This window comes from Lontra canadensis, unplaced genomic scaffold (genome assembly GCF_010015895.1).
Source record: "Lontra canadensis isolate GAN:19392208 unplaced genomic scaffold, GSC_riverotter_1.0 scaffold101, whole genome shotgun sequence".
Classification (NCBI taxonomy): Eukaryota; Metazoa; Chordata; class Mammalia; order Carnivora; family Mustelidae; genus Lontra; species Lontra canadensis.
In genome coordinates this window covers 1538984-1563372 of record NW_022631095.1, presented here as the reverse complement: position 1 = coordinate 1563372, position 24389 = coordinate 1538984, and the positions used below count along the sequence as shown (strand labels likewise).

General features: G+C 53.0%; 1 protein-coding gene across 9 annotated transcripts in view; it reads left to right on the top strand.

The window, feature by feature from the left end:
- The window catches only part of FGFR1 (fibroblast growth factor receptor 1), a 46632-nt gene extending 25884 nt beyond the window's left edge, over positions 1–20748 (top strand). For 2 of the 9 annotated variants that reach the window (XM_032838087.1, XM_032838094.1), the window contains exons 3-18: positions 4855–5121; positions 6507–6590; positions 6858–7030; positions 9358–9481; positions 10433–10623; positions 12554–12698; positions 14632–14834; positions 15897–16042; positions 16243–16364; positions 16825–16935; positions 17455–17645; positions 18399–18521; positions 18785–18855; positions 19182–19319; positions 19448–19553; positions 19660–20748. In XM_032838087.1, coding sequence (XP_032693978.1) covers positions 4855–5121; positions 6507–6590; positions 6858–7030; positions 9358–9481; positions 10433–10623; positions 12554–12698; positions 14632–14834; positions 15897–16042; positions 16243–16364; positions 16825–16935; positions 17455–17645; positions 18399–18521; positions 18785–18855; positions 19182–19319; positions 19448–19553; positions 19660–19836 — 2372 coding nt within the window. In that variant the 3' untranslated portion in view covers positions 19837–20748. Of the gene's footprint in view, positions 1–4854; positions 5122–6506; positions 6597–6857; positions 7031–9357; positions 9482–10432; positions 10624–12553; positions 12699–14631; positions 14835–15896; positions 16043–16242; positions 16365–16824; positions 16936–17454; positions 17646–18398; positions 18522–18784; positions 18856–19181; positions 19320–19447; positions 19554–19659 lie in introns of all 9 variants that reach the window. The other 7 variants (XM_032838086.1, XM_032838092.1, XM_032838089.1 and 4 more) reach the window with 6 other exon arrangements.
- The last annotated feature ends 3641 nt before the right edge of the window (positions 20749–24389 follow it).

Sequence of the window (24389 nt, the reverse complement as noted above, 5' to 3'; positions counted from 1 at the left end):
CAGGGAGCTTGCTTCCCTCTCACTCTCTCTCCCTGCCTCTTTGCCTACTTGTGATCTCTCTCTATCAAATAAATAAATAAAATCTTAAAAAAAAAAACAAAACAAACATTCATCTTGTTCCTGGTCTTGAGAGCTTGTGGGAAACACTGCCCCTCCCCCCTCCTCTTTTTCTAGCTGGTTCCCTGAGGATTACTAAAGTGTGGGTCCCTGATCTGCTCTTGGTTTTCCTTGGGGGATAGAGAGGCTCTGTTAGAGAAACAAGAAGGGACTGGTGATTGGTCTTATGAATCCCTTTTACTCTCGTTAAAGGGGGTCCTGGATCCCGCCTACACAGCCTTCCACAGTGGTCTCATTCACGCAGCCAAGCAGGAGTTTTTGCTCACTCCCAGTTTCTGGAGAATTGACCAAGGTGTTGGCAGTCTTAACCTCTAGGGATATTCAGGTCCATCCCTAACCCTAACCCTAACTTTCCCGCGCCCAGTGACAAGAACAGGGACCCTGTGCCTTGAGCAGCAGAATGCAGAGCACCTTTTTCCACAATGTGCTTTGAACACATGCATCTCAAACCTGTAAGAGTGAATGTTGTGACCTGACTCCTGACCCAACACTTCCAGCCTCAGGCAAGGCCATCACAGAATCCAGATACCAAATGCCCTCCAGCCTCTTGTTTCCCACCTCATCTTTTGGGAAACAAGATGCTAAAAGCAAGTAAGTGTTCTGGTTTGCCGCTTTCCTTACAGCAACCCCATTCCAGCTAATCAGGTTCTCCAGGATTGGAAGAACTGTAGCTTCAGGGGGCCAAGCGATAAACTGGGTTTCTTTCCTTCATCTTCCGTGACCAGCGCAATAAAGTTGTCCACTCTTCTCTTGCTATCAGAAGTAACCCTGGCCCATTGGTCTTGACCAGAGAAAGGCCAGCTCAGAGGAACTGGGGCCATAGATACAAGGGCCTTTCCCAGTGGGGACATAAATGGGGGACAGTAGAAAGACCAAAAGGAGAATGGAGGGTAGGGACTGAATTGTTAGAGGCTTCCGGTGAGTAAGGACATCCTTGCATCAGCCACCATAAATAGGACTCCCCCAGGTCAGGACTGTTAACTCAGGGCAGCGATGCAGACAGGCAGGGCCCAGGAAACCAGCAATTGCTTGGTTACCTTTCCATTGCCTCCTAGAAGAAAGTGGCATTATCCTTACTTTGTAAATAGAGATGTTGACACACAATCAAGAGCACTCTTAGCCATTTAAAAAAAAAAAAAAAAAATCTACCATAACCCAGGAGCTGTGGGCTGATTTTTGGTTCCTCTTAAAATTAGCTTTTCCAAGGTGCTAAATTCAGTTGAAGACCTCATTGGGTGTTTTCTGTCTTTGGCATTGTTAGGCAGTGTGGGAAAATGACAACAGGCAGTTCTGCTCTGAGTTGGTTGCTGTTTCTTAGGAGAGGAAGACATGGGCACTTGGGACTGTTTAGGAAACAGTAGACCCAGATGTCCATCAACTGATAAACGGGTTCATAAAATGTAGAACATCCATACGGTGGAATATTAGTTGGCCATGAAAAGGAGTGAAGTAGTGAGATGTGCCACAACATGGAAGAACCTTGAAAGCGTTATGCTAAATGAAAGAAGACGCTTGCAAAAGATCATCAGTGTGTGATTCCATTGATGCAAAATACCCAGGCCAGGCAGATGTCTCAGGAACAAAGCCGCAGTGGCTGGATGTGGGTGGGGGGTTTCTTTTGGGGATGATTAGAAAATGTTCTACAGTTAGATTGTGGTGATGGTTGCGTAACTCTGTGAATATACTTTAAAAAAAAATTGAACTTGTGTGCTCTAAATGGGTGACTTTTATAGTAGGTGAATATATCTCAACAAAGATGTTTTTAAAAGAAATGATACAAGATGGTATGTAATCGAGTGTGAATTTGTGTGGTTTGTACAGAAACTGTGTTACAGTTAGGGTAGCAACACTGGGGCCAACAGCAGGCTTCCTGTCGGCTTTGATGGTGCGCTTTGAGCAGTGTCGGGTAGGGTGGAGTGGGGGAAGGACTAGAGCATCACAGAGCTGAAGGTCTTGAGCCAAAGTCAGTTTTGTTGTGAGGAGAGAGTGCAGTTGGTCTGGAGAACAGCCAGCCTTGAAGTGGAAGGTAGGGAGAAGAAGGCTCTGTGCGGAAGGAGAGCCTTGAATGCCAAGCAGGGGTTTTGATTTTATGGTGCAGGATCTTGAGGAGGAGAATAAAGGGACAGAGCACACCAAGGCTTAGAGCCTCCGAGGGAGCTGGAACTCCGAGTGGCAGGGAAAAGAAAGCTGGTCCTTGAGACTTTTCATACACCCCCGTAAGTTGTGTTGGGGATCCAAACTAGAATCAGCCAGAGCTGGTCTCAGCCAGGCCAGTGTCCCTTTGCTGCTTTCTCTCAGGGAAGTGCCCATGTTGTCCTTACCACCTCTTTGTCCCCTGGTCCTGCCAAAAGAGGCTGTGATGCCAGAGGCTAAGAATTTGAGTTTACTGAGTTGACTATTTGACCAACGGCTTGTAAAGATTAGGAGCTGCAAAATATTTAATCAGTGAGGTCATTGGAGGGAGTGGAGATTTGATCAATAGGAGTGTCTCCTGTTTTCCTTAAGGGTCAAGTCTGAACTGCTTTTCTTCTCCCTTCTTTTGGCAAAACCACAAACCATTAAAAATGGAAAGAATAACTTTTTTTTAAGACCCACAAAAGCTTATTTTTAATCAGTTATGTGGTCTCTGCTCACCTTTGTGGTGTTCCTCTTGACCTGATTCACAGAAATATAAATGACTGTTAGCCTAGTGGCTTCCAAACCCTTTTGAAGCAGCGCCCCCACTTTGATGACTCACACATACCCAGTATTTAAGACAGCCCTTGGGTTGAAGAGGGTCAGGGCCTACTCCCTTGGCCCCTCTGAGGAAAGCAGCTGTTAGTCCCTGGTGCTGGCTGATGCCCGAGGGGCTCATTTCCTTCATTTGTAAGGTTTCTGGCAAAAACCTGGATAAACTCCAGAGTTGGTTACAGTGAGGATTAGAGAAGGAGAAAAGAAGGTTTAAAAAGGAAGAGGAGGAGGCAGTGCCTATGTCCTTTTGTGCATTGTTCACAAGCATTTATTAGGCAACTCTTTGAGTGCCAGACACTGTACTGGGTGTCATCCCCATCCTGGGGACTTTCCTTCAGTGTGCAGTGCAGTGGGAGGGCACCTGACCCAGACTGGGAGCTAGAAGAGGCTTTGAGGCAGAATCCCCAGCCAGGCAGAGGCCTGGAGGGCAGCTGAGAGCTGGCAGGACATGGGCCTCCAAGGGCCCTGGGGTGCGGGGATGGGAGAAAGTGTGTGTTTCTGGGGCTCCTACTTTGGGGACCTGCAAGGAGTCCTGGCTGAGCCCGCTGATGGTTAACTGGGGCGTGGGGGGCTGAGAATGAAAGAAGGCTCCCAGGAGACATGTCAGGTGGTGGATAGGAGCCAAAACAAGTGCACTTTTTTTTTTTTTTAAGATTTTATTTATTTATCTGACAGAGATCACAAGTAAGCAGAGAGGCAGGCAGAGAGAGAGGAGGAAGCAGGCTCCCTGCTGAGCTGAGAGCCCCATGCGATGTGGGGCTCCATCCCAGGACTCTGAGATCTTGACTTGAGCGGAAGGCAGAGGCTTTAACATACTGAGCCACCCAGGCACCCCCAGGTGCACTTTTTTTGTGGTCAGAGGGCTTCAATGGGCAGAGATGCGGGGAGGGAGCGCCCCTGAGCATCCTGAATGGAAATAGAAGCTGCATTTCCCCCTGGCTAGTAAAGAGCGGGTGCCCAGGAGCAGGTAACAGTCCGGGACAGTGGCCTCCAGGGCGTGCCTGGCCTCAGGCCTTCTTTGTCAGTGCCCAGTGCCCAGTTGCTGGTCGTGAGAGGGATGGGCTCTGTTGAGCCATGCAGCACCCGGGATCCAGGGCAGGAGAGGTGAGGGGGAGCAAATGTGTGTGACAGTGTGTTGGGGGCGGGGAAGGCGGGGGCTTGACGGGGGGGGGGGGGGGGGGGGGGGACGGGGGGGGGAGCCCGGCAGTGGGACGAGGAGAAAGGAGCTTTGTGTGCAAGGGCTGCTGTAGCCAGAGCAAGTGTGGGCTTGGTGGCAGCTGCAGGCGTCCGCTCCTAATAGACTCAAAAGCTCTGAATCCTCTGGCCTGACACCTGTTAGCCAGAGGTTCCCCTGAGCTGACCTCTCCTTGGGCCAGCTCTTCCACTTTCACGTCTTACACATAGGACTCACTGAGGGCCCAGACCCCTCCCTGCCGGATCACTGGACCCGAGAGCCCCTGTTGACAAACTACCTTCTCTCTCCTTTAGGTGGGGGCTGTTGGATTTTTGAGGGACTGGGTTTGCTCAGCTGTTACTAGGGAAAGTGCTGAGGCGGGCCTAGCCCAAAGGAATGGGGTGTTCTCCTGGGAAGTGACCACTCTTGGCAAAGAACCGAGTGTGCAGGGAGGGGCATTCTGGACACAAAGAAGCCCTGGTGTGGGGAGATTGGGGGGAGGACTGGCCTTCCTCCCCTTCCCCACCCCCCTTGAATGGAGAGAAATGAAAGTCAACTGCTTAATGCTGCTGTGGCTGCTTCCTGGCTTTGCCTCTTTCTTCTTTTGCCCTTTTTGGGGGAGTCAGGTAGAGAAGAAGAGGTGGGGTTCCAGGGGCCAGCTGTCCCCCACTGACCCCCACCCCGTTCCCTCCTCCTAGCTCTGTAGCCCCCGGGATGTCGCAGCTCCCTGCGGCTCGCCTAGCCTAACTCCCTTTGTCTCTCTCCCTCTTCCCTCTCCCCCTCTTGCTGCCCCATCCTCGGTTCCTCTTCCCGGCCCCCGTGGGTGGCTGCAGCCCAGCCCTGGGGAGCCCCCGTGGAAGTGGAGTCCTTCCTGGTCCACCCTGGTGACCCGCTGCAGCTTCGCTGTCGGCTGCGGGACGATGTCCAGAGCATCAACTGGCTGCGGGACGGGGTGCAGCTGGTGGAAAGCAACCGTACCCGCATCACAGGGGAGGAGGTGGAGGTGCGGGACTCCGTGCCTGCCGACTCCGGCCTCTACGCTTGTGTGACCAGCAGCCCCTCGGGCAGTGACACCACCTACTTCTCCGTCAATGTCTCAGGTTGGTAGCAAAGCCTGCCCTCCCCCTCTCCCCAGATCCATCCCTCCCCCCCTCTCTGCTGGTTTCAGGGGGAGGCGAACCTCCGCCCCTTCAAGATCTGCCCCCACTCTGCTTCGGAAACTGCTGCCCACTAACACTGCTCCCCGCCCGCCGCGTGGCTTAGCTCTCAGGGGTGACCGGCTGGTGTAGGCCTCAGGTCAGAGATCTGGCCTTCCAGGATCCGCCTTAGAAGTGACTGCTGATACACTTGGGTCAGTCAGACACTGATTTTTTCCACCATCGCTTGCCCAGATCTCCAGGTGCTACCTGGGACTCGGCCAGCTTCCATTCTGTCATTCCCTTGCCATTTGGACTTGGTACTTGGCTCAGGGGTTAGAGCCCCGGACTGTGTGGTGAGGTGGGTCCCTACTGTGATGGGAAGGATCCAGGTGCACCGCCATACTCCCAGGCTTCATGGAAAACATCTGTCCTCCAGCTTCTGGAGCTGTATTAAGGGCAGCCAGGGAACCCCAGAGCTCTGTGACTTTGGGAATCTGCCACTTCTAGAACACGACTTTTATACAACTCTAGGGTTAAACAAAGAAGAGCTGAAATTTTCTTTACACCATGTGTGCAAATCCAGGGTGAGGGCTGGGCATCACCTCTCCTCCAGGCATCATTTAGAACCTGCCCCCAGTTGAAGGACTTGCCTCCTTTATTTCCCTCTAGACCCCCAAAAGCATTAGGAGGGACTGGAAAAAGATCTGGCATGAACGCTATTTGGTGACCACATGTGAGTCAAGCCTTTTAAAAGGAGTGGATCCTTGCGGAGAAGTGTTGGCAGCTGTGGACTGTGGTGGGCTCCCTCTCTGCTCTGGTTATGAAGGGCAGCCCCAAACGTTAGCACACGTGTGGTGGAAAAATCCCAACTAGAAATTATTTGGTCCATGGCTGTAGAAGTGGCTTCTGGCCATAGTGTGCCTAGACCTGTCTGGGTTTCTCGAGAAGGAGACACATCGTTTCCCTGGCTGCTCGTCCTGAGAGCCAGCACATGCGGGTGGTGCTGAGTTTCGAGAACCTCTGAATGCAGGGTGGGATGGAATTTGAGAGGACCAGCTGCCCCTGATGGAACTGGCCAGTCTTGAGGCTTCTGGACAGAGGGGCACTGTGCTGGGATGGGGAAGGTGGGGGACAGGCATAGAGCTTGCAGTTCTATGACGTTTCCATCCTGCAGAGCGACTGTCACTGAGGGCAGGATGGGACTGGGGTCCAGTAGGGGGACGGGCACCTGCAATGGTCTGTAACCGGACTGGCCTTGTGTCCATGGCCGGCTGTTGATAGGGATGGAAACCTAGTGAGCCCTTTTCCTTCGAAGGGACCTCAGTGCCCCCTTCTGCTTCCCATAGATGCTCTCCCCTCCTCGGAGGATGACGACGACGATGATGACTCCTCTTCGGAGGAGAAAGAGACAGATAACACCAAACCAAACCGTATGCGTGAGACACTGTTTCCTACCTTACTGCCCTTTGGGCCGGGTGTTGGGTTTAAGTGGGAAGGGGGAGGCTTGGATGATTGTTGGGAGAATGGGAGGAGAGGACACATGGGGTCATGATGCTTAGCCTTGGGGTGCCCTGGTTAGAGCAGGCACTGTTCACAAGTGTTGGGCAGATAGGCAGGACACCCCCGGGTCCTGGCCGAGGCTCCTACTCCTGAGCCTGACTGGCCCCTGCCTCTCTCTGTTGGCTTTCCCTGGGCAGCCGTGGCTCCATACTGGACATCCCCAGAAAAGATGGAAAAGAAATTGCATGCGGTGCCGGCTGCCAAAACTGTGAAGTTCAAATGCCCTTCCAGTGGGACTCCCAACCCCACACTGCGCTGGTTGAAAAATGGCAAAGAATTCAAACCTGACCACAGGATTGGAGGCTACAAGGTACGTGTGTATATATGAAAGTTGGCGTAGGAGGAACAGGAGAAGCTACTTGGAAAATCCCTGTTATGTGTCATTGTTTAATGATTTCTAACTATAAAAGCAGTGCACTTTAGAAAAATTTCAGGTACAAGAAACTGCAAATGAAGCTTTAAAATCTTTTCAGTCTTGGAGCACCTGGGTGGCTCAGTGTTAACCGTCCAACTCTGCTCAGCTCATGATCTCAGAGTTGGGAGATCAAGCCCCTCATCGGGCTCCACACTAGGCGTGGAGCCTGCTTGAGATTCTCTCTCCCTCTGCCCTGCCCCCCACCTTGTGTGCTCGCTCTCACAAAACACAAACCTTTTCAGTCTTTTTTTTCTATGTATATGGTTTTTATACAATCACAGTGATATAATTTCTTGTCGCTTGTTAACATTATAACATGAGTCTTTCGCCATGTGGTTGAGAGATAATTTTTCATGGCTGCATAGTATTTCATTACTAAAATGTCTCATAATGTAACGACCTGTTTTGTGGTATTTGTCATTTTCTGGTTTTTCATTGTTATAAATTATATTATGGTGAATATCTTTGTACATAAATCTTTTTTTTTTTAAGATTTTATTTATTTATTTGTCAGAGAGAGAGAGGGAGAGAGAGCACGAGCACAGGCAGACAGAATGGAAGGCAGAGGCAGAGGGAGAATCAGGCTCCCTGCCGAGCAAGGAGCCCGATGTGGGACTCGATCCCAGCACACTGGGATCATGACCTGAGCCGAAGGCAGCTCCCCAACCAACTTAGCCACCCAGGCGTCCCTAAATCTTTGTGTTTTTAAAGATTGCTTAAGAGTGAAGTTACTAGACCAAGTATAAGAATTTTTTTAAGCCCTTCATGCATATTTTGCATCACTTTTTTCTCCTCCAGTAATTAGGTAATTTTACTCATTCATTTATTTCTTTTTACATGAACATTTCCTGAACACATGTCTTTCCAGAAAGTGTACTGGGCAGTAGAGTTCCGAGTACATCAGGAAGATTTGATATTTTACTTATTGTGATATTTGCTTTAATGGAGGATGATGTAATGAGCAGGAGTGTGATTTTTAAATTTTATTATATTATGGTAACAATTACTTTCCCAAAAGAAAAAATTAGTTCAATGGGAATGGCAAGTTCCCCATACCTGAGCCAACAACTTTGATGAGAAAAGTACCTCACTCTTCTCTTATGTATTGTTCTGCTTGTTAGCAGACTTCAGATTTTCATATATTAATCAGCGATTTTTGTTTCCTGCTGTGTGAATGGTCTGTCTGCATCCTTTGCCCATTTACGTCTCTAGGAAGAACTTCTTCCTCCTTAATCCCTTCTTTAGACTCTGATCATCCTTCTGTCCCATCTCACCTTGCTGCTTTTTTGCCATTAATCTTGTACAAGGAAAGCAGAGATTGGGGTACGTGGCTGGCTCAGTTGGTGAGTGTGCGATTCCTGATCCCAGGGTTGTAAGTTCGAGCCCCACGTTGGGTGTAGAGATTGCTTTATTTATTTATTTATTTATTTTTAAGATTTTATTTATTTATTTGACAGAGATCACAAGTAGGCAGAGAGGAAGGGAAGCAGCCTCCCTGCTGAGCAGAGAGCCTGATGCGGGGCTGGATCCCAGGCCCCTGGCATCATCCCCTGAGCCGAAGGCAGAGGCTTTAACCCACTGAGCCACCCAGGCACCCTGGGATTACTTTAAAAAAAAAAAAAAAAAAATCTTTAAGAAGAAAAGGAAAGCAGAGATCAGGAAAAATCGGGAAACATTTTAAAGTAATTTATGCAACACTTGCCGTGTGCAAGGCACTGCCATGTGATAATAGGGCAGTGTTCCTGACCACAGAGAATTTCCAGTCTAACAGGAGGGCATGCATCCTTAAACACTTGTCACAAAAAGTGGGCTGTGATCAGGGACCCAGAGGGATAGTGAGAACCATTCTGACCCAAGGTTGGGCAGGAGGAGAGGGTTCTTGGAAGAAGAGGTCAGAGGCATACTGGGCTGGACTCCGGGAGGGGCAGAGTGGGAAGAGCCTGCTGCATTTGGGAGAAGGCGGGAGGCACATAGGTCAGAGAGCAGGTGGCCCTGGCTGCTGCAGGCGGATGTCCAGAGTTCCTTATGCCCGCCCATGCGCCTGATGGGTTCTTTCAGTACACGTGGACTGGGGGCGGGGCCAGGGGGTGGTCTCTGCCCTGTCCTGGCCCACATGCTGCAGGGGGCCCTGGGCTGGGACTGGAGGGTAAGTGCCACCGGGCGCTTCTGCCTCCGTTCTCCTCCAGACCCGCAGTGGAGTGCTCTGGCATGTCTCCCCTCAGGTCCGTTACGCCACCTGGAGCATCATAATGGATTCCGTGGTGCCTTCGGATAAGGGCAACTACACGTGCATCGTGGAGAATGAATATGGCAGCATTAACCACACCTACCAGCTCGACGTTGTGGGTAAGAAGGCCGTGGTGACAGGGTGAGAGGAGCTGCGAGGAAAGAGAGCAGGGCTTGGAGAGAATGGCCAGAGTGTCCAGGCTGACACAGACATCTGTTAGCTCTATCACCTGAAGCTGGTTTCGTGCCCGGTTTGTGCATTTAGTTGAGAGGTTTGGACGCTGCTCTGGCTCCTGAAAGGTGAAAGGTGTTGTGGCTGGTGTCCTGTGAGGGGTGACCAGAGCGGGGGTCACACGGCATTGCGGTGGCTGCTGCTTCGTGGACAGTCTGCTGGGGGGTGGGGGCTTGGGCCCCAGCAGTTCTCATGGGCCTTGCGAGGTTGGCACGATGCTTCCTGCTCCACAGAAGAGCAGACGGAGGCTCAGTAGTGCTGGACCCCAGCCCTGTGCCAACTGTGGGGCATCGCAGGAATCTCGAGGAGGCCCAGCACAGCTCTCCGTACTGCTGCGGCAGCCCCTCATTCTCTAGAGATCTTACGGTAAGAGCTGCCCCACCAGCATTCTGTCTTGGCTTTGAGGACATGGCATAAAGAGAAGCTTCTGGTCCAGCCGGAAAAGACCAGAGATTCGGCACGGCTGGTGAGCTCTGAGTGCTGCTGGTGCTGCTGTTCTTGGGCCACACTTGCAGGAGCAAGTCTAAGCTCCTCTGTGTAATTTTTGTTAGGGAGGACTGGGGTGTGACCAAAGTGATAGGGTCTCCATTTAAGGCAGGAGAGACTTCTGGTGCCTGTGAAAATGGATGCATGGCCGTGCGGAGGAAGACCTTCTTCCTTCTCCCGGCTCTGAGTCATGGGGCTAAGGCTTGGCAGAGACTGGAAATGCTCTGCTCACTGGAAAAGCCAAAGGGAGCTCACTTCTCTTTGGCGGTCTTGGGGACGCCCTCTGTCAGCGTCCCAGCCAGAAGCGGGCCATGGCAGGGCCTCATGAGTCTCTTCTGTCTCTTGCTCCACAGAGCGGTCCCCTCACCGGCCCATCCTGCAAGCAGGGTTGCCTGCCAACAAGACCGTGGCCCTGGGCAGCAATGTGGAATTCATGTGTAAGGTGTACAGTGACCCACAGCCCCATATCCAGTGGCTAAAGCACATCGAGGTGAATGGGAGTAAGATTGGTCCAGACAACCTGCCTTATGTCCAGATCTTGAAGGTAATCTAGGCCCCGGTCCCTGTGGGCTGGGTGCTGGGAAGGAGACCTGTATCTCCCTGGTCCCCAGTGGTGATGGTCAGTCTTAGTACCAGTGACTGGGATGCATCACTTACCCTTCAGGCACATGTTCCGTTTTTTAAATAGGGACCTAGCCACATTCCCCAGAGCTAGCGACAGGTCACAGAGTGGCTGTGCAGTGGGAACTGAGGGGTGGGGAGGCCACTGCTGGTTTCTGGAGAGCCATGAGAGTGACTTTGCTCAGGCTTTTGGCTCAGCTATTTTCAGGGAAGGCATTTGGACTCCTGATTTTTCATTGCCCAGGACCAAAGCCTTTCCAGCAAGCATTTCCCAGCTTCCACCCTATCTCCCAAGTCATGTCCTTTCTGGCGAGTGAGTGAACGATAAGGGCATGATTCTTAATTGTGTTGGAAAAGCAAGGGCTGCAGGTAGATTGTAAACAGCATCAGGAGTAATGGCCTTCTCTTCCTTTTCCTCTCACTCCCAGACTGTCATTGTCCCCGAATGCTCCACTAATCCAGGGAAGGTAATTGCCTAATTCCCCCCAGTGGATCTCGCAACAAGAAGTAACCGGGGGCTGGCTAACTCTGGTCCTAGAGTTAGACCTCCTCCTCCCCTGGCTTGGCCCTCCCAGAGTTTTACGGCCATCCCTTCTCTTCACTACTGGTGCTGAAACCGCTGTGTCAGAGAACGAGGCCGTGGCCTTGGCCCTTGGCTTTTGGCTCCCTTGAGAGTACCTGCCCTAGACCCAGACGAGCGGGCCTGACACAGATACAACGTGTGACTAGGGGCAGCCATTTTCAAGTTTATTTTTTCAGTCAGATGCTTTGGGCCTTCGAAGTCCAGTTTTGTCCTACTGAGAAGGGAAAGATGGTAAATCTCACTGCCGTCTCCCTTGCCTCAGCTCCCTGGGCCTGCCTTAACCTTACATGGGAGCGAAGTCTGGCCACGTCTCTGTGTGCCCCACTGACTGGCTTGTCGTTGGTTTGTTCTAGCATTCGGGGATTAATAGCTCGGATGCGGAGGTGCTGACCCTGTTCAATGTGACAGAGGCCCAGAGCGGGGAGTATGTGTGTAAGGTTTCCAATTATATTGGTGAAGCTAGCCAGTCTGCGTGGCTCACTGTCACCAGACCTGTGGCAAAAGGTAATGGGGAGCTGGATGGGGCCCTGTGCTGGGAGTGTGGTTCAGGCCCCATGTTGCTGGGGCAGATGGGGAAGCCAGCACCCGACTCTCCCTGTCACCCTGCTGTACTTCTAGAGCCCAGAGCCATGGAAAAATACCCGGCCTGGGAGGCTGCTTTGGTTTGGTCCTGTGTTGGTGTCTGTTCCCTCTGTGCCTTGTGTGTGCTCCTTGGCTGTGTGTGCATTTGTGGGTTCGGTCTGGCCACGCGCTGAACAACAGTGCAGATGGAGGTTTGAGTGGTGGAGAAGAGAAGGGGCCGGGCGTCCCCTTGCAAACCAGCAGGCTGTGCGTGCGTTTGCGTGTGTGTTCGCGTGTGTGAGTGCATGCACGTGTGACTGCAGCACCCATCCATCCCTCCTGTGTGTGCCTTCTGACTTTCTCTACCTGAAACCAAACAGCCCCCGTCGCCGGGCCCCATTTCTCCATGCTGCCCGCCGCCCGCCCGCATGCTTGGACGGGCCAGGGGCTGCCAGCATCTGGTGAAGGGTCGTAACCAGCCAGCGGCGTCTCAAGTCTGCAGAGCCCCTCCCTCAGGGTCTCACTGTCTTCCTCTAACAGGTCTAGCTGCCTGGTGGTTTTTGTTGGTTCCTTGTTGCAAAGGAGACGCTGGGGAGCATTTCTTCCTCCGGTTCCCCCCCCACTTCTTTTCCTCCCTCCCTTCCTCTGTGTGTCTCTGAGAGGTCTCATGTCCTGTGCTTGTCCATTTTGCTTCCGTTGTCTCTTCTAGACTGCCGGAGTTAATACCACCGACAAAGAGATGGAAGTGCTCCACTTAAGGAATGTCTCCTTTGAGGACGCGGGGGAGTATACGTGCTTGGCGGGTAACTCTATCGGACTGTCCCATCACTCTGCATGGTTGACCGTTCTGGAAGGTATACACTGTACTTCTCCTCTCGATGTCCTGCCCTCGCCACGGGCACGGGGGGAGCATGCATTGTGGGGCTGGGGGAGACACAGAGCCGGGAGAGGTAGAGGGGTGGGCTCCTGGGGGCCAGCAGGTGGCCCTGGCGATTTGTCTGAAAGCTTGAGGGTCGAATCCCCTCGGCTCTCCCAGGAGCTGTCCTCGTTTTGCAGGAACACGGAGGCCTCCCACCTGCATACCCGCATCTGGCTCTCCCCCTTGGCCAGTGCAATGCATGCGTGGAATCTGGAGCTAACCTGCAGCTGGGCTCTCGTGCAGGGCAGGCTCCTTCCCTCCTTGGGCCTAGCAGCCTTCCCCGACTAGTCTGATCCTTTTTTGCTGGCTCCAGAGGCCTCAAGAGAGGCCTGGGCTGCCGCCTCTAACCGGATGTAGGCATCTCTAAAGAGAGGCTTGTTGCTTATCAGGAAGAGGGCGGCCCCCCCCCCCCCCCCCGTCATCTTCTGATCTCAGGAGGAGAGTCTCCATCCACCCAGATGCGGGAAGTGGAGCTTTAAGTGAGGCCTGACTCTGGAAGCCATAGGGGACTCCATGCTGCCCATGTATCCTCTTGGGCTCCCGGAAGGGAGGTGTGTGTGCTGGGCTGGGAAGGAAGGAGCCTACAGCCTGCTCAGGTGGTGGGGCTGGTGATCACTGCCTCTTGAGTGTCCTGCACGTGGGTCTGGGCACGGTGCTGACACTGCCCTCCTGTCTCTCTCTCTTCCTCTGCCCTGCCTGGCCAGCAGGGTCTGACCCCTGCTTGAGGCAGAGAAGTGTTCTGTTTTTATCCCGTTGCTGTCTTTGTTCCGTGTGTGCTCCCACTTGGTTGTCTTCGTTTGTCCATACCGGGGAGAGAGAAAAACAGAAACACTTCTTCCTGTTACCAGCTCTGCTGCCTCCTTGTTGGGCTTCTGGGGGTTTCTTCAGGCTCCATCTGGGGTCACACTGGTGCCTCTCTGGGGAGGCCCCTGGAGTGCCTGCCTCTGTGGCTGGCTGGTTTCTTTAGAAGAAAGCCATGCAAGGAAGAGGGGCATTCAATCTGGTGGGGAAGGGGTGTCCGGGAAGCCTCCTTGTCCCCCCGTGTATAAGGGAACAGGAGTTTCAGCTGGATGGGCTTTTGTGGGAGCAGGCTGAATTCTAAATGGAAGGTGGGAGAAGAGAAGAAAACAGTGCCCCTCCCCAATTTCCTCCTTCGGTTTTAGGAGTTGGGGCCTGAGTAGAATCCTTAAGCGCAGCAAAGTAGACATGCTCATCTCAAGCAGTACAGACATGGTGGGAAATGAAGTTAGTTTTGCCTGTGGTTTAGCTAGGTACAAATATTTATGTGTCTGACCTGACCCAGGCAGCATGGGCAGAAGATAAGGACCCAGGACACAGACTGGATCCCTCCCTCTTCTCCCTCCTTGAACTCACAATGCGTTGCTGTATGTCAGGTGCTATGGCACATGGAAATGAAGATGCCCTTGGGCTGTCAGGGACAACAGACTCCTAAGTGGTTCCTCTGTCCCATGTACCAGGGGTTACATGTAGTGCTGGGGCCCTGCGGAGAAGGACCGGGTTTCCGTGAAGAGACTGAGAAAATCCTTGTGGGATCCCTGGTCCCCGGCAATCTCAGCAGTCCAGCTGAGCAAGGCGGGCTCCTGAATGAATGAGGATGGGCCTTAAGTGGCAAGATAGTTCTAGTCCATCCCCCTTGGGGGATTCGAGTCGGGATCAGGAAGACTCAGAGATCACAAGCTGACTGATCTGCTTAGTGCCAGACCTCAGTCCCGGCTGGGACCTGGCTTGGTTCTTTTCTGCCCTGAAAATTCTGATGAAAGGAGGTGGGGGTGGTCTTTCTTACGAAGCTGGGACCCTGGTGATCTGGGCCTCTAGAGCCTGCTAATACCCTGTTCACACTGACTCAGCCCTGGAAGAGAGGCCCGCGGTGATGACCTCGCCCCTATACCTGGAGATCATCATCTACTGCACAGGGGCCTTCCTCATCTCCTGCATGGTTGGCTCTGTCATCATCTACAAGATGAAGAGTGGCACCAAGAAGAGCGACTTCCACAGCCAGATGGCCGTGCACAAGCTGGCCAAGAGCATCCCTCTGCGCAGACAGGTAACAGAAAGTAGATAGGGGATTTGCACACTCCTCACCGCCTTCTATCCTTGCGCCCCTCCCCGGGGGCTCCTCCAGGACCTGCGGATGCCCTGCCCTCTCTTCTGTCCCCAACCTGCCACTTCTAGCTTTGCTTCCTAGCTTCTGGGCCAGGGTCAGGGGACTGTCCCGAGTGCTCCAGGGTTGGGTTCCAAGCAGTTCTAGCCCATGAATTCGGTGCCCACCATACCCCAGCTGCAAGCCCCCTGCTCACCCAGCACATGGATCGGGAGAAGGTCCTACCTGGGCTGAATGTGCAACTCTGGTTGCACTTTTAAAGGGTCCCTGAGGGCCAGTTAGAGGTACAGAGATAGAGTGGAGAGGACCTGAGGCAGCTGCCAGGATGCCACCCTCCTCTTGTCCAAGGAAATGGAACAGAGAGGGTGAAGGCGTGTGAAAGGAGGGAACATTCCTTTGGAGCTGGGCTGATTCTGGAGGGTACTTTGGGAGTTAGGAATCCATAATTCTGGATAACTGGGTTGCTCAGTAGGTTAGGTGTCAGCCTTCTGCTCAGGTCTTGATCCCAGGGTCCTGGGATCAAGCTCCATATTGGGCTCCCTGCTCAGTGGGGAGCCTGCTTCTCTCTATGCCTCTGCCCCTCCCTGCTGCTCCTGCTCTCTTGCTGTCTCTCTCCGAAATAAATAAATAAAATCTTCAGAAAAGGGGGAAGGGATGCATAATTTGAGGCAGGGTTTTCACAAAGAATGGGGTCAAGAGTAGAGTTGTGATTGCAATGATAGGTTACAAAATGTCGGTCTAGAAGAGATAGATTTGGTCTGCTCCTATTAGAGGTGAGTGAAAAGGGTAGCTGGTGGCAAAAATAAGTCTATTTTTGAACTTAGATCTTCAGACCTTTTGTGGTCTTTCTGCCACTCTGTGTGGAGAAAGAATATCAAATAACAGACACATACCCCTGCCACTGGTGGAAAGCCCTGACAGGGAGTTGTGGGAATCGGCTGTGGCTCAGTACCCCCACTCCCCTCCCCCACCCCATCCTCGCTAGAAGGGTGACCCCACGCTTCCCTGTAGGTGTCAGCGGATTCCAGTGCATCCATGAACTCTGGGGTTCTGCTGGTTCGGCCCTCACGGCTCTCCTCTAGTGGAACCCCCATGCTGGCCGGGGTCTCTGAATACGAGCTTCCTGAAGACCCTCGCTGGGAGCTGCCTCGAGATAGGTAATACTTTAACTCTCAGCTTCAGAGGAAGCCCCCCCCCCACCCCGTTCAGAGTGAAGGTGTGCTAGATGCATCCAGAAAGAGTAGTTGACACTTTCTGCTCTCAGTTGGGTGGAATTTGGAGATGTGGAGATGAGATGTCCCTCCAAGGCTGAAATTTTACCAGCCCCATCTCACATCACCCTTTGTTTTCCCAAAAGGCTGGTTTTAGGCAAACCCCTGGGAGAGGGCTGCTTTGGGCAGGTGGTGTTGGCAGAGGCCATTGGGCTGGACAAGGACAAACCCAACCGTGTGACCAAAGTGGCTGTGAAGATGTTGAAGGGTAAGTGATATCTCTGTCCTTGCAAAAACAAGCCCTTCTTGTCCAAGCAAACTGTGGGCCTTTTGGGCCACCATTCTGTGCAGTGCCCTGTCACGGTGCACACCTGCCACCCGGCCCGCATAGCATTGCCTGGATTCATCATTCTGAACCCTGCCATGGCCACATTCTCACTTTGTTCTTGACATCAGTCTGGGCTGCGGTCAGGGGTTCATTCTAGATACTGTAGCTAGCTGGTTTTTCTTACCCATCCTCCGCCCCACACCCTAGCATGTGTTGCCAACAGCTCTCATAATGGGGAAGGGAAAACCGATTGGGGTGTGAAATGGGGAGGAAAAAGAAGCAAGTCCCTGAGACCAGGGCCTCCTTGGGCATCCATCCCATGTCCCCTCCCTTCGCTTTTCTCCTCTTGTCCTCCCTTCCAAGTAACTGAGTCTTGTGCCCTCCTGGTTTGTGTGTAAAGCGGATGCAACAGAGAAAGACCTATCAGACCTAATCTCGGAAATGGAGATGATGAAGATGATCGGGAAGCACAAGAACATCATCAACCTGTTGGGTGCCTGCACGCAAGACGGTAGGGGCCAAGCTAGGCCAACTCTCCCACCCTGGTCAGCGCAGGGGCTCTGCTGAGAACCTAGGCCTCCCCCTTGGATAACAGTGTGTTTTGGGGAGGAGATCGTAATCAGTGACCGGGCATTTCAGCAAAGCTTATGGAAGGGGGTTAAGAGGGGAAACCAGTTCAGCGGTAGCTGGAGTTACCTCAGGGTCTGGGCTGATGCCCTCTGGCATTCGTCTGAGAAGTCACGTATCTAGACTCATACACATAGTGTGTGGGTAGAACCAGGTGAGTCACTATGGCTTAAATTAGCCCCCCTCCCAGCTTTGCTCAGGAGCTTCTTGGAGTATGCTGGGAAGAATCATTTCCCTAGCTTTCTTGGGGTAGTGGAATGAATTTCCCAGGCTCCCTAAAGGGGCAGGTAGGCCTAGGGAACAAACGTGTGGTATGCAGTTGAAGGTGGGGCTTCCTGGGGGTGAACCTGAGCCCGAGCACCTGCCTGCCCTCCCTGATGGCAAGTCCACCCCCATGCTCCAGGTCCTTTGTACGTCATTGTGGAGTATGCCTCCAAAGGCAACCTACGAGAGTACCTGCAGGCCCGGAGGCCCCCTGGGCTGGAGTACTGTTACAACCCCAGCCACAACCCAGAGGAGCAGCTCTCCTCCAAGGACCTGGTATCCTGTGCCTATCAGGTGGCCCGAGGCATGGAGTATCTGGCCTCCAAGAAGGTATGGCATCTGAGGGTTCCCCTGGTTGAAGCAGGGGTGGGAACAGAGCCTTCCAGGTACTCCAGTTCATGACTTTGCGTCCTCTGGTGGGGTTGGAGGCATCTGGAGTCGTGCCTGCCAGTGCTCTCTTAGGCTCTCAGGGACGTTGGAGTCTGGAGAGCCAATGTAGGGTGTGGCGTTCGGGTCCGACTGGATACGGTTCAGATCTGTGCATTGCCACTTGGTATAGCCCCAGGCAGCTACTTCTAGGTATCCAAACACAAAGAAAGAATGATAAGCCATATGTTGTGGGATGGTTGCTGGGCAGGATGGAGTCTTGTGTGATGGTGTGAAGTACAGTGTGGGTACTCAGTAAACGGAGGCTTTGTCTGAGCCCCAGCGCAGTGCAGATGTGCTGCAGCTGGGGGCCAGGGCTCGAGAGCACACTCCTACGCTGGCTGGCCCGAAGCATCCAGGTTCAGCCTTCCTGGGTGCGAATCCAGAGCTATGCGCTGGGAGGAGTGGCAGGGGAGCCCCATACAGAGGGCTTGCTCCAGTGATTCAGGGTCCTGGAGCTGGAGGTGCTCGATGGCTGCCTTTGAAGTGGAAGCGAGGGACCTCCCAGCCGCGGCCTAGAAAGGTCCAGGGGTAGTGGTGTGGCGGGAGGAGGATGCCCCGTGCGGCACAGGGCAGCGCAGGTGCTTGAGCCGAGGCCCCTGGACAGGCTGGCGGCTAGCGGCTCCTCACCCGCACCACGGCCTCTGCTCCCCACAGTGCATACACCGAGACCTGGCTGCCAGGAATGTGCTGGTGACCGAGGACAACGTGATGAAGATCGCAGACTTCGGCCTCGCGCGGGACATCCACCACATTGACTACTATAAAAAGACAACCAACGTGAGTGCTGAGGACAGAACGGCCATGGGTCCTCTGCCCAGGACTCCACTGGGCTTTCTCCTACTTCCATCTCTGGGCTGGGGCCCAGCACAGGTGGCCTTGCTTGAGAGGCGGTGTGGTGGGACGAGCCAAGCACATGTCCTCCTTCCCACATCTGGTCCCATGTGTGCGCCCCTCAACTGCGCCCCCCCCCCCCGCCGCCCCCGCTTGTCCCCGCATCACCGGGGCTTGGGCTACCCGCAGTCTCCCTATGTCACGTACAGGGCCGGCTGCCTGTGAAGTGGATGGCCCCCGAGGCCTTGTTTGACCGGATCTACACCCACCAGAGTGACGTGTGAGTTTCAAAGTGGCAGTTGCCAGGGATACATGGGATAGAACATTCCAGCGTAGTAAAGTCCTGGGTGCCCCTCTGGATTGACAGGGGTCTGCTTCCCTCTTGGAGAGAACAAAACAAAACACTGGACGTGTCCACCTACCTTGTTCACTTTGTGGAGGTTGGAAGGCCAGTGCGAGCTCCAGTGCTGGCCCTCGTGTTCCCCGTAAACGTCTGTGCTCGGGGAGGGTGGGGTCAGGGTGACACGCCACCGGGGAGACGGAAAGGATTCTGGGCTGGCCTTGCGCTGTGCCCCTGAGACCTGCTGGCTCTGTGTTCCTCCACAGCTGGTCTTTTGGGGTGCTCCTGTGGGAGATCTTCACTCTGGGAGGCTCCCCGTATCCTGGCGTGCCTGTGGAGGAGCTTTTCAAGCTGCTGAAGGAGGGTCATCGGATGGACAAGCCCAGTAACTGCACCAATGAACTGTAAGTATGGGAGGATGCCTGAGGTCCTGGGCCAGGCCCTGGGGGAAGAACAGAGGGAGAAAGGGGCCTAGCTAGATAAAGCGGCCCTGCCTGGGTCCTCCCTCCCTGACTTGACAGTCCTCTCCCAGGTACATGATGATGCGGGATTGCTGGCATGCGGTACCCTCTCAGAGACCTACCTTCAAGCAGCTGGTGGAAGACCTGGACCGAATTGTGGCCTTGACCTCCAACCAGGTGAGGCTGTCCTATCCTAGCTTTGGCCACCATCCCCCAGGCAGGCCTCTGTGAGTGCGCACTGCCGTGGGGAGGAGTGCCAGATCTTCTGTCTCTCCTTGCGCAGGAGTACCTGGACCTGTCTGTGCCCCTGGACCAGTACTCTCCGAGCTTTCCCGACACCCGAAGCTCTACCTGCTCCTCGGGGGAGGATTCTGTTTTCTCTCATGAGCCGTTGCCGGAGGAACCCTGTCTGCCCCGACACCCAGCCCAGCTTGCCAATGGTGGACTCAAACGACGCTGACTAGCACCCACATGCCCCCCTGCCCAGACTCCCATCGGCCGCTGTAATCCTCACCCCCTAACCCCTCCCTGCGGGACTCACTGCCTTCCCCTTTGCCCCTTTCCTGCTGGCAGGAGCCAGCTGCCTACCTGAGGCCTTCACCCCTCCCTAGAGTTTGCCTCTCTTCCTCCTCCTCCTCCTCCTCTTCACAACCTGCTTGTGAGAGAGGTGCAGAGCGGCAGGGCCTTGTTCCCGGCGAGTTCGTGCCCTCCCACATGTTGGACCAAGACCCCTCCCCGCCACCTTGGCACAGTGCCTGGAGGCTGGGGAGTGGGAGGTAAGCAGGCATGCCAGCGAGAGCGGACCGAGCTTTCCTGTGTTGGTTTTGTCTGCTTCCTGTGACCCGTAAGCCTGAGTTCTGGTGGCGGGGGCCTTGTCCTCAGGGCTACAGTGGTAGCGAGGGGAGGTCAAGCGCTCCAGGCCTCGGCTGAAGGCGGCCTCTGCTCCAGAGAGATGGTGCCAGGGGCTTATTAATTCTAATACTAGTTTGCTTTGCTGACCAAATACCTGGTACCAGAGGATGGGGAGGCGAAGGCTGGGAGCAGTGTCGTGGCCCTGGGGCCCAGCCCCACGCTGGGGGCTTTGTATATAGCTATGAAGAAAACACAAAGTGTATAAATCTGAGTATATATTTACATGTCTTTTTAAAAGGGTCGTTACCAGAGATTTACCCATCGGGTAAGATGCTCCTGGTGGCTGGGAGGCATCAGTTGCTATATATTAAAAAACGAAAAAGAAAAAAAAAAAAAGGAAAATGTTTTTAAAAAGGTCATATATTTTTTGCTACTTTTGCTGTTTTATTTTTTTAAATTATGTTCTAAACCTATTTTCAGTTTAGGTCCCTCAATAAAAATTGCTGCTGCTTCATTTTTATATGGGCTGTGTGACGAGGGAGAGGATGTCCGCTGAAAAGGAGCGAGCCTCCCGGGCCCTGGGGCTGTGTCTGTGCCAAGGGCGCCCAAGCTCCCTGCAGTGCCTCCTCACCGCTTCCCCTTAGGTCCTGCACCAAGACCTCCAGGACAAACCTCCTACCTCTCTCCGATGCTTTTCGGAAAGGCAGGAAGAGACGACGACGTCTGTGTAGCAGGCAGGAACCTCAGTGCACCCGAGGCGCTGGGCCCGGAGCCAAGGCCCTACCGCCGCCCTCAACCACAGATTGTTTCCTTAGAGGAAACTGGTGGGGTTGGGTGGGGTTGGAGGGTCAGAAGGGGAGCTGGGGGCCTACCTGGGAATAGCCAAGGGATGGAGCTAGAGGGATTTAAAAGGAAAGCTACGGATTACAGGACCAAGGGCCTGCAGAAACTCAAACCCAGATATGAGTCTCCCCCTTTATGTGGGTGTGGTTTTGTCTGTACTTCTGTGTGAGGGAAAACTTGTCACCTAAGACCAGTTTGACATTCGGACCCCTTGCTTCATGTCTCCCAGCTTCCTCTGGCCATGCTTCTCTCACCTGCCCCGCCTCCATTCTTCCTGTGTCTGTGACCAGACTTGTGTGTTGAAACTATCGCAGATTTTGGCTTCCTATAAGTTCTTCCTGTATAAACTCCACCCCATCCCCCAGGAAAGGGGAAAAATTCTCTGAATGTTTGGTGTTTGGCTGCTTGGAAATTTTCTTTCTCTGCCACCTGCTGGTGATCTCTGCACTCAGCATGTGGGTCCCTGCTCCTCACAACTTCAGCCCTGAACCTGCAGGCACTCCGCCCCCACTCCCCCACCCCCCAGGCTTACTCTCTGCGCAGTTACCATGAAATACAGAAGAAAGTTCAATTCGCTTTCATTTCTGCAGGGCAAACGGGATTGCTGCTTTAAGTTTGCTTTCTGAGCTAGCTCTTTTGGGGGCAGCTGCGGTGTTGGCCACTGTTGTAAAGTTCTCTCTTACCCTCGTGTCTCTCTGTAAATATGCGTCTTGTCAACATATTACAGTTTGTGTTTGTGTTTAAAGAAGGCGTCATTTGGTGAACAGAGCCAGGAAATGAATTTCTGCTCTTAAAATCATTTGCTTGGAGACCTTAGAGTGGTGTCTTTCCTTCTAAAATACGATCATCTCACCTCAGCCCTCCGTTGAAGCAGTGTTGTGTGAGTGGATGGAGGATTTCCTTGCCTTAGGGAAGGTGCCAGAGAACATAAGGCGCTGTTACTAAGTCCGTAGTGTCCTTGCTGTTACCACTCCAATCACCCACAAATTCCCCCAGAGACGGAGCTGGCTGTCTAAAATAAAAGATAGTAAAATCGACCTGAGAGAAAATGAAATGGCCATTTTACTTAGATAACCAGATGGGGTCTCCTGAGGAAAGGAGTCCAGTCTATCTAATGAAGACGTCGTGCTGTCAGAGGCACTGAATCTGTCTGGTTTCCACAGGGTTCAAAGATTAGGGTCTGGGATCGTCATGCCACTAATCAATACTGCCTTTCCACCTTTTCTAATTGCCATAGACTGGAGAGCATCAGTCCCTAGGCACCACTAATGTACTATATTGATCCTCAAGTGAGGAAGATTGACCTTCAGATGAAGCAAGAAATCGGTTTCCTGACGGTGAAGGCGCCATGCCCTGCAGTCTCCACTGGGAGGAGCCAGCAGGCCAAGATCTCAGTCAACATAGGGGGCTGCGCCACTCAGCTTCCAAGTTCCCAAGGTCTGACCTGACCTCGGGGGAGCTAGCTGGTAGTGACTGGGAAATCTTCAGCCTAGGTTTGACAGCATGACAGTGTATCTGATGTCACCAGTGTGACTGGTGCCGTAACAACTGAAGGACAGAATTACATGTGGCACAGGTGTGGGTCCGTAAATGTCAGGTGCTACCAACACCTCCGTGTTGGGGCAGAATGCTCTCTGAATGGGATGCCGGCCAAATCGGACAGCACCACTGAGGTCTGGCCTTTAAAAACTGCCTGCAGTCCCACCCAGTGGGATGATTCGCAGATGGCACAGCAAAGCCTAGGCATCTGCAGGGAAGGAGAAAGCTATGTAGCACGCTGGTATAGCCTCCCACCCCATTCTATCAGCTGAGGAGAGCCAAGGGGATGGAAGGTCAGCAAGAACCCAGCTGTTGAGGAAGATTCAGTCTGGGGCAAGGTCCCTCCAGGTTGGTACCTAAAAGCTTTCAGGGCCACATATAGGACACTGCCTCCCCGATGTTTGTGTTGGAGCAGAGAAGTGACCCATTTAATGACCATTGCTGGCGCTAATGGGGCACCCCTCTTCCTGAGTCCCTCAGTGACCTCTTGTTGGCAGCCTGAAGGCAAATGCTATAAGCCAGGGCTGTGCCCCAACCAGAGTTGGTTAGTAACTATTTATCAGAACACTGCTAGCTCGGTTTCAGCAGGGGCTAGATGTAAAAATCCCATAGAGCCCAACAGCCAAGGGCTCTAGGTGATGAGACCAAAGAAACATCCTGACTTCTCTGACCTATGATCCAAAGAATGGGAAGACGGGTATGTTCAGTGTCTCAGATGCCTATATGTAGAAAAAAAGGTGAAGGCCAGCCAGCTGGAGCCAGAACTGACTAGGGGCCCCTTGCCGTAACCAGTCCCACTCTGCCTTGTAGGAAAAGCCAGAAAGAACTGCAGGAACAGCCTAGCAGCCCTTATAAATCATTCAGCTAAAACAGGATTGAACAAGTTAAGTAACTAATCCCTTGCCCACATTCAACACTTGAAATGTGAGCTAATTAAAATAAACACCCATGGTTTTAAAAATGGGAGAATTTATTGTGAATCACCTTGCTAGGCCAATGGGGAGACCCACCGAATGCTCTGTAGTAGGGATTCATCATTCTTGAGGAACTGGAGAGCGTTAGCAGGCCAGGGTGGGGCTTTCCCTCTGGTGGAGAGGAGGCTTAGAAAGCATTGTAAAGTACAGATCTTGCTGGGAAGCACTGATGACAGTCCTCACTTAGGTGATCCCAGACAGGAAGACTGGAGTTGCACTAGGTTTCAATGACTCCCATTCTAACCGCTTTCAGTTTCACTGAGAGTGAAGAAAACCAATCTCATCACCCACAAACCAAAACACCTCTTCTTTCTAAGCACTCCCCAAGGGAAGAAAGCTCTGGGTCAGCTGCACGGCAAGGTATTAAGTTTTATCAGAACTGACCATCCTGAAAACCCCGAACATAAGTATCTGAACATAATACTCGTTAGTGGGTAGGACAGGGATTGTGTCAGACTCTTAACCACCCCGATGACTAACAAATGGTCTTGTTTGTGAAAGACACACACACCAGAAAAGCATACACCCAGCACAGACAAATGGTTACGTCTTAAACCCGTAATTATGTTTCCTGGCAAAATGGTGGCTAATGAAAGCCACGTGTGCTGGAATAATGGCAGCCTCCCAGATTCCTGCAGGCTCCCGGGGCCCCAGAGGGGGAGCCTTTAAGCAGCCAAGCAGCAGCCAGGCCTTGTGGATCGCCAGTCTGTTGAACTCCTGTTTTCTTCTCCAGAAGGCTTTTTCTTCTTCATATCCGGAAAGGCCTTACTGGGGAATATGCCCATTCCATCCCATTAAGGTGCTT